General features: G+C 42.6%; 1 protein-coding gene across 1 annotated transcript; it reads right to left on the bottom strand.

Annotated features, from left to right (window-relative positions):
• Positions 1 to 2,973: 2,973 nt before the first annotated feature.
• LOC126498720 (olfactory receptor 13G1-like) lies at positions 2,974 to 3,891 on the bottom strand. The gene has a single exon (XM_050137617.1). It carries the CDS (start codon positions 3,889 to 3,891, stop codon positions 2,974 to 2,976), a length of 918 nt encoding a protein of 305 aa, XP_049993574.1.
• Positions 3,892 to 9,452: the final 5,561 nt, after the last annotated feature.

Consider the following 9,452-nt stretch of genomic DNA (forward strand, 5'->3'; position numbering starts at 1 on the left):
GGGGGGGGGGGGGGGGGGGGGGGGGGGGGGGGGGGGGGGGGGGGGGGGGGGGGGGGGGGGGGGGGGGGTGGGGGGAGATGTGTGGGAGGAGGGGGAAGGAAATGGGAAACGGGGAGAAGTCGGTAATTTTTCAAAAAATAAAAAAAAATAAATAAAATCATCTTTAGAATCCTAAAAAAAAAAAGAAAATGCTTTTTTTTTTTTAACATTGTGTATGTCTGGCTTCTTTATAAAAAATCAGGTGTCTGTAGGTAGGTGAATTTTTGCCTGGATCCTTGATTCAATTACATGGATCAACCTGTCTGTTTTTATGCCAATATCATATAGTATTTTTATTACTGTATCTCAGTAGCACAGCTTGAAATCAGAGATTCTAGAAGTTATTTTGTTGTTCATAATGTGAAAGACACAAAGTATAAAAAAAGAGAAAGTTTAATAGAAAAAAGAAAGTATATTGACTATTGTAAGATACAATGTTTTCCAAATAAGATATTTGGAAAGCTTCATAGAGAAGGAATCAACCATGTGCATCACTGTGAAGTTTTTCTTTCTTTCTATGTTTATAATATGCTTCCATTATTCATCATGAAATACCACTGTACTGAGTCTTTGACTCTGAATGGTACCTATTAATCTCTTGCACTCACATTCTCATTTTTCTGACTGATGTTTCTCTGTTTAAGGGCATTTAGTAGAAGAAAGAATGAAAATATAATCCGTGGGCTATTGATGAGCAAATGTATAAAACAGATGGAAGAATCAGAAAAAAATGCCAGAGCAAATCATTAAGATGAAGGATTTATGAAGTACAATTTGTCATGAATTCTACTGACCAATAAAGAAAATGAAAAATATATAGTTGAAATGAGGTTACACTACTTGGGATGTGAATGTCCTCCCAAAACAAACGACTATGTAACAAAAACCACAGTACCATGCATGAGAAACCTACTTTTGGGTTGTTGGCAGAGTAGTCCAAGTATCTCCCAAAACAACTATAAGGTATTGTTGATGTCCTGGGTGGCTTCCTAGAATTTAAGGGTAAGTCCTTATTGCTGAAGACATACACTTCAGACACAGAATTTAGAGGGGTCCAATTACATTTCACCCAGAAGCCTCCTCCCTGCGGATGAACTTTCATAGTACCAGAATTGAGATATAGGCTTCCAAGGAAGAAAATCAACCAGTATCTTTCCCGGGGTGGTGCCTACGAATCACAGCACTGACAGCATGACAAGTTTTCCCTAAAGGTAAAACAGAAGCACTTACGTTGGCAGTAACTGTCTAGTTGGACGTAAGATCCACTCAGTATGGCACAGTTCATGCCTGGTACTATAAACCTAGACAACTGCCTGTGGCTGGACAGGTCAGATACACTAGAGTAGACCTTATTACTGCTTTCCCAAACCAGTGTAACCTCTAACTGTATCCTTCATACTTATCCCTATACCCACAGATTGGTGTGGCTCCCATCCCGCATCAAAGTTTCTTTTTGCAGCAGACAGGGACCAATTCAGAAATCTATAACTGTCTATAACTGCTTAGTCCTAATGGATACATTTATTACACAGCCACACACCTAAGTCTAGAAGAACATCAAAGAAGAGAAAGTGGAAGAATTATGTCCCACAGGATCAAGATATCTGCTGCAACGTTGTGTCATCTACATCGGGAAGATGTATTTACCAAACCTCGAGAATATGATTACTTCATCAAGATCTGAACAATGACAGGACCGGTAGGCATGCTAACAACGATAGTGGAGATCTGTGGAGTTATAGACGATCAATGACTGCTTGGAGCAAGAATCAGTCTTCCCCATGGACTAGGCCCATAATCGGTTATCTAGTATGAATTGGTAAGCTCTACACATGTATAAATATCAGAAACATGAGTGCTCAAAAGGTTTTACTTACATATTTATTTATGTATGTGTGATAATGATAATAATAAAGAAAAAGAGGCCATAAAGTTGAAAGGAAGTAGGAAGGAATAGAAAGGGTTGAGAGGATGAGGGGAAATGATAAAAAATACTATACGCATATATGAGCTTTTAAATAAACTTTCAAAAAAATACAAAAATTAGCTTTTGAATTGAACTGGTATTAAAAGGAGAAATAGAAACTAACCATTTGCATGAACTTCAGGTCAACCAGGAGGAAACAGAGAGGTCAAAATGTCACCAGAGTTAGTCCATGACCATGGTAACAGCCCAAGCTAGAAGTAAGGATTTGGGTCAGGCATCAAAGATCTCTGGATTTATTCCAAGAAGTCAGCAGGCCCTGACTGTGCTCCCTTTCCTAGTTCCCTTTCTACCTACAGCCTCCAAACCAACAGACCCCAAAGCATTCACCAGCCCTGCTACATCACTCCACAGTGGAAATGGAAAAGATGAGGCTCTAGGTTCAAGAAACCTCCTGCTGCCAGCACTGTGTGCTGCTGACACCCTCAGGGTGAGAGCCAGCGTTGGCAGGGAAGCTGCTGACTGGCATTGGTGGTTCACATCGGACAGGATGGAAGGCAAAGGCAGGTGTCATGTCATCACACATTGCCACAGCACGGTAAAAGCCTGCCCCACCAAGTCTCTGTCAAAGGTACTAAAAAGTAGAAATAATGTTTTAGAGAATTAACTTACATGATGAAAACAAATGTCCTAAAATCTCCAAGCCCCTTTACATTCTCGGGTCCCCTACTTACATGCCAGCCACAACCAAGGCTGAGTAGCCTTTGGGGTTAAAAGAGAACAGGTACACAAAGCACTGTCTACCCAGAGCTCTTGGCTCAGGAGTAATGTATGGTCCTGCAGGTGCCACATGGAGGTTCCAGGTCTTCTCCTCTGTCAAGTACAGCAGTTGAAGGTTGTAACCCCTTGTGGCTTGGCAGGGTATGTCCACAGGAGAAGGAAAAGGGACCTCTACCAAATCTGAGATCACCTAGTGTGGCAGAGGGAAAGGCAGCAGGGCCAGCAAAGACTCAGCAGCAGGACAGAAGTCTCCTAAGGGCAACTTTGACATCCTTGTTTCTCAGAGTGTAAATGAGGGGGTTCAAGGTGGGTGCCACAGAGGTGTAGATGACAGACACCACCTTGTCCTTGTTCAGCGAGTAGCTGGAGGAAGGGCGGATGTACGTGTAGATGACGGTGGAGTAGTACATGCTCACCACGATGAGGTGGGCAGAGCAGGTGGAAAAGGCACGCTGCTTGCCCTCAGCAGAGCGAATCTTCAGGATGCTGGCTACAATACAGCCATAGGAGAGGATGATCACAGAGAAGTTCCCTACAGCCAGAAACACATCTGCAGCAAAGGCCATGGCTTCGTTCAGTTGTGTTGGAGCACAGGAGAGCTTCAGCAGTGGGGGAATCTCACAAAAGAAGTGCTCTATCACGTTGGAGCCGCAGAAGGGTAGACGCAGCACCAGGCTTGAGTTCACACTAGTGTTAGTCAGGCTGATGGTCCAGACAAGTCCAGCCAGGAACACGCACACCCTAGGGCCCATCCAGGCACTATAGTGTAGGGGGCAACAGATGGCCACAAAGCGGTCATAAGCCATAGCTGAGAAGAGCAGAAGCTCTGCCCCCAGGGACCATGTGAAGAAGAAGAGTTGGGTCATGCAGCCCCCATAAGAGATGGCCCTCTGCCCAACCATGCTGTCCAGTAGCTTGGGTAGGATCGTAGAGGTGCAGAGGATGTCCACCACAGCCAGGTTGACCAGGAAGAAGTACATGGGGGTGTGTAGGGATGGGCTGGCACTGATGGTCACCATAATGAGCAGGTTTCCTGAGACTGCAGCCAGGTAGAGACAAAGGAAGCTGAGGAAAAGTGGTACCTGAAGATGAGGCATCTCTGAGAATCCCAGGATGAGGAACTCGGTGACCAGTGTCCCATTCATCATAAAGCTGGGGAGGACTCAGGATCCAGGAGCAGTGGGTTTTCTGTGGCAGCTCTGACAGGGTCTGAAGAGGAAACACATGCTCTTGTCTCAGTTTTTTTTTTTTTTATAATGACCCACTCCAGGTGTGTTGAAATCCACTAAATCGCAGACTACCTACGGTAAGAACAGAGCAATGTGCCACCCAGTGTAGTACGCATGGTTCTAGGTGTGGGACTTCTGGGAGACCTCTGTGACCACTCATGAACCTCAGGGACCCTGGATATTTCTCCATTGGTAGAGATCTTTCCCCAGACTTCAGCGACCATGGATCATGGCCAGGAACAACACTCCAGGGGTGGAAATCTCCATGTCCTGGCCACAGGGATATCCACGGGTCCCTCCTGTTGAAGGCCTTAGAGAGTGCGTGAGAGTGGGAAGGAATGAGGCAGATGGGAAGTGTCCCTCACCTGGACATACAAAGCACCATCAACCACGGTCTTCAAGGGTGACCAGTGCCCTCACCTATACAAATCGCAACCATTTATCTGTGTGTCATTGAAGCTGGGAATCAAGGCTTTAAATTATGGCACTAAAACAGGGCTCCAAGCATGACTAAGCCCTGTCTCACCTCTAAACCCATGTAGCCTCAGAGTTAAAACTGCCCCTGAATTTAGAGAAGCTATAAACAGAGTACACCTGAATGCTTAAGGGCCAACTTCCAGGTGATGAGGTAAGAGCAGGCTATACAGCTTCTCATAAACTATCGCAGGTGTACTGAGACAAAGCTTATGTTTGGAAATAATCAACTAGACTATATTCATTTTTAAAGGACATTGTTATTTTCACACACATTTATACATTCAGAGTTATAATAAACCTTTTAGTGATTTGAACTTAGACCTCAACTCTCCTGTGTCTTGGACAATGTCTGAGAGCTAAATTAATTTCACAAGGCTGTGTTCCTGCAGTGGTGACCAGAAGGTAGCAGACCACATCACCTGTGGAGCATGCTTCCTGGCTCAGAAGATGCTATGTAGTTCAACTCGAGTTCTGAGAAAGGGGTACAGGAAAGAAAGAAAAAAAGGTGAGGATAGAAAGGCTAGACATGGGAAGATGGCAATATAAGTGCAAGTACATAAAGACACTGAGGCAAGGAGGAGAGACAGAAATACATGCACACACGCATGCACACACACACGCATGCACACACACACGCATGCACACATACACACATGTGCGGAAGAGGTTGAAACATATAAAAGCGAAGAAAGACACAGAGATGGGGGAAAGACATAGAGGTACCAAGACAAGAAAAGAAAGAACAGAAAAGAGAGACAGAGATGAGAGAGAAACAGGCAGGCTCTGAGAAGAAATTATGGTATGATTTGCCCAAGTTCATTTTTTTCTTTTCAGTTGCTTACAGAACTTTCCTGAAAATGGGAGCTAAAGTGAGATCTCATAATCCTGGATCACACAGGAAAACTCAATAACCCACCCATATTACAAGAACATTGCAATTAATATTTGAACACACTAACAATTAGTATAAAACTCACGTGGTAAGCCTATAGCATGAATCTTCCCAGATGTCCTCTCCAGAAACTTGCTTCTTAGCAGCAGACAGACACACATAGACAAAAACAAACTCACACACATACCCACAAATGCACACACAAAAGGGGACATTAACTATCCAGATTCATTAGTAAATAGAATCAGATTAAATTTAAAACTTTTAAAGAGTATATGGTGCAACTCTAAGTAAAGAGAGGATATTAGGATGTCTGTGTGAGGACCAGAAGCCCTGCATTTTCTATAACAGGACAAGTGCTCACAGGAAGAAATGAGACCCTGAGGGACCAATTAGGCAGAACCACATGGGCTTCTTGAGCAGGACTAGCTGGGGAGATGACCAAGCCTCTCAGACAATACAGCACACACTTGGTAGGACCCATGCCCAAGGGCTGGTTCTGGGCCCTGCTACCCAGGGACTTGCTGTCTGCCAACATCACCAGTGACAGCAGAGGCCAAAGGGAGCACTCAGGCAGATGAGATGTTTGTGCCACTATTGTACCAACCTATCATTCACATAGGTCACCATTATAAATGGAGGGATTTGTAGCTTGGTTAGTGTTTACATTTCTCCTCTGGTAGCATGCAGTGTATCTTCCAGTACTTGAACACAAGTCAGTAGGGGTGAAGCTCTAGGCAGGCACCAATTTGAATTTTTTATTTACAAAGATTTATGTAGGTATTGTCTTCAGCAATAGGGTCGTACTATCAGTTTGTAGAGAGCAAATAATACCCTTGGCAATAGCCTTATTTTGGAGTTTCCATGAGGTTCCTACAGCCAATAACACAACTGGTGTAACACATTCCTGGCACTGGAGGCTTCACTTGGTGACAAGAGAGGACAAGTTGGTGCTTGGTCTCCCCTACTTTTTTGGTGATTCCTTTTAGATTCCTATCTCATATGTATGTATTTTGAGAAGCTTCTATTGTTGCAGGCTTCAATATGACCCATCAAGTGTCTTTTAAAATATCTGTCCCTCCTTGTATTCCCTCCCTTACCTGACTTCCATTCCTTTTTCTATCTGATCATCTCATTCCAGTCTTCCTCCTCCCCTCCATTCATCACTCTATTCTATTTCCCTTTCCTTTCCTCCTACTAATACCTTACTCTTTACCTAACCTCTGTGGTTATATAGATTGTAGTTTTCTTATCAAACACTTAACATCTAAGACTCACATGCAAGTCAATACCATGTTGTCCTTTGAGGTCTGGGTTACCTTACCTAGGAAGAATTTTTAATAACTTCTTCCATTCACCTGTGATTATCATGATTTCATTTTTAACAGCTGAGTATTTTTCCATTGTGTAAATATTCCACATTTTCTGTACTCATTCAACTGTTGACAGACATCTAGGCTGTTTCCAATTTTGACATTATGAATAGAACAGGAATTATCATAGATTAGCAAGTGTCTCTGTAGTAAGATTTAATGTCATTTGGGGATATTCCTGGAAGTGGTATAGATGGGTCTTAAGTAGATCTATTCCCAGATTCCTGAGGAACCACCACACTGATTTCATAGTGGTTGTACAATGAAGTTTGCAGCCACACCAGCAATGGGTAAGCTGTTCCCCTTGACTCATATACTCTCCAGCATGAACTATCATTTCTTTTACTTATCTTGCCTCTTCTTACTTGTATAACATGAAATATTTAAGTAGTTTAGATTTGCATTTTTTGAAGACTAAGGCTGTTGAAAATGTCTTGAAATGCTTCTGAGCCATTTGTGATTCATCTTTTGAGAACTCTTTGTTAAGTTTTGCATATTTTTTTAGATTAAGTTTTTATTTTCTTGATGTCCACTGGTATTAGATATTATCCTTCTATTGGATGTGTAATTCGAAAAGATCTATTTCCATTCTGTAGCCTGTCACTTAGTCTGAATGATTGATGTAGGAAGTCGTACAGCTTGTGGTTACCTGCCTACTGGGGCACGGCCTCTTTTACTATATATGCTGATGCAGAGCCTGTGTTTGTCCCTTATTCCATGGCTGCTCTTTTGGATTGCTAGGTTGAATTTCTGTTCTCTGTTCAAGCAGAGAATTCTGATTTGTGAGTTTACCCCTAAATAAATAACCATCTATTTCTCAATTCTGAGCTAGTGTGGGATTTCTTTTAAGCATCCATTTTCACAAATGATGGTGTGTTTGCCTTAAAGAGGATTTTAGGTTTCATGAGGACCAATTTATTAATTGCTGTACTAACTGTTCTATTGGTGTCCTGTCCAGAAAGTCTTTTCTTGTGCTAAGGAGTTCTAGACTATCTCCGCTTTCATTCTATCAGAGTCAGTGTATCTTGCCTAGCATTGAGGTCCTTATTTCATGTAGAGTTGAGTTTCATGCAAGTTAAAAATCCAGTTTTATTTTCACTGTTCTTTAATTAAATTTTTTATTACTTTATAAATAACACCAATCAAAATTTCCACTTCCTCCCCTCTTCCCATTTCCCTCCCACTCCCCCACACACCTTCCCTCCCTCCCCCTCAAGCCTTGAGAGAGGGCAAGGTACCCTGTCCTGTGGGAAGTCCAAGGCCCCCCCCACATCCAGGCTTAGGAAGATATGCATCCAAATAGAATAGGATCCCTAAAAGTCAGTACATGCAATAGAGACAAATCCCAGTGCCATTATCATTGGCTTCTCAGTCTGCCCCAATTGTCAGCCACATTCAGAGGGTCCAGTTTGATCTCATGCTCGTTAAGTCCCAGTCCAGCTGGATTTGGTGAGCTCCCATTAGCTCAGGCACACTTTCTCAGTGGGTGGATCAACCTCTGGTGGTCCTGACTTCCTTGCTCATATTCTTCCTCCTTCTGCTCTTCAACTGGACCTTGGGAGATCAGTCTAGTGCTCTGACGTGGGTCTCTGTCTCTATCTCCATCTGTCATGGGACAAAGGTTCTGTGGTGATATTCAAGATAGTCATCAGTCTGACTAAAAGGACAAGGCCAGTTCATGCACCCTCTCCTCTACTGCCCAGGGTCCTAGCTGGGGCCATCCCTATAGACTCCTGGAAACCCCTCCAGAGTCAAGCCTCTTGCCAACCCCAAAATTGCTCCCTCAATTAAAGTATCTCCTTTTCTTCTCCCATATCCATCCTTCATCTCAAACATCCCACTCCCCAAGTTCTCCCCAACCTCCTCTTCTCTCCTCTTTCTTCCCCTCTCACCTTCCCCCACCCACTACCACCCCCATGCCCCAACTTTTTCCCTGCAATCTTATCTACTTTCAATTTCCAGGAGGATCTATATATGTTTTTCTTTGGGTTCACCTTATTACTTAGCTTCTCCAGGTCACGAACTATAGGTTCAATGTCCTTTGCTTATGGCTAGAATCCACTAATGAGTGAGTACATACCATATTCATATTTTTGGATCTGGGTTATCTCACTCAGGATAGTGTTTTCTATTTCCATCCATTTGCATGCAAAATTCAAGACATCATTGTTTTTTACCGCTGAGTAGTACTCTAATGTGTATATATTCCACACTTTCTTTATCCATTCTGCATTAAGGGATATCTAGGTTGTTTCCAGGTTCTGGCTATTACAAATAATGTTACTATGAACATAGTTGAACAAATGCTTTTGGAGTATATTCCCAAGAGTGGTATTGCTGGATCCTGAGGTAGGTTGACTCCCAGAGAAACTGCCACACTGATTTCCAAAATGGTTGCACAAGTTTGCTTTCCCACCAGCAATGAATGAGTGTTCCCCTTACTCCACATCCTCTCCAGCATAAGCTATCATTGGTGTTTTTGTTTTTTAGCCATTCTGACAGGTGTAAAATGGTATCTTAAAGTTGTTTTGATTTGCATTTTCCTATAGCTAAGGAAGTTGAACATGTCCTTAAGTATCTTTTGGCCATTTGAAATTCTTCTGTTGAGAATTCTCTGTTCAGTTCAGTACGCCATTTTAATTAGGTTATTTAGAATTTTAATGTCTAATTTTTTGATTTCTTTATGTATTTTGGAGATCAGATCTTTGTTTGTTTGTTGGTGAAGTTCTTCTCCCATT

This window comes from Alexandromys fortis, unplaced genomic scaffold (assembly GCF_014885135.2).
Source record: "Alexandromys fortis isolate MF-2015 unplaced genomic scaffold, M_Fortis_MF-2015_v1.1 scaffold_3, whole genome shotgun sequence".
NCBI classification, from domain to species: Eukaryota; Metazoa; Chordata; class Mammalia; order Rodentia; family Cricetidae; genus Alexandromys; species Alexandromys fortis.

Coding starts and splice junctions, on each gene's coding strand:
- LOC126498720 (XM_050137617.1), bottom strand. CDS start 3,891: ATGATGAATGGGACACTGGTCACCGAGTTCCTCATCCTGGGATTCTCA.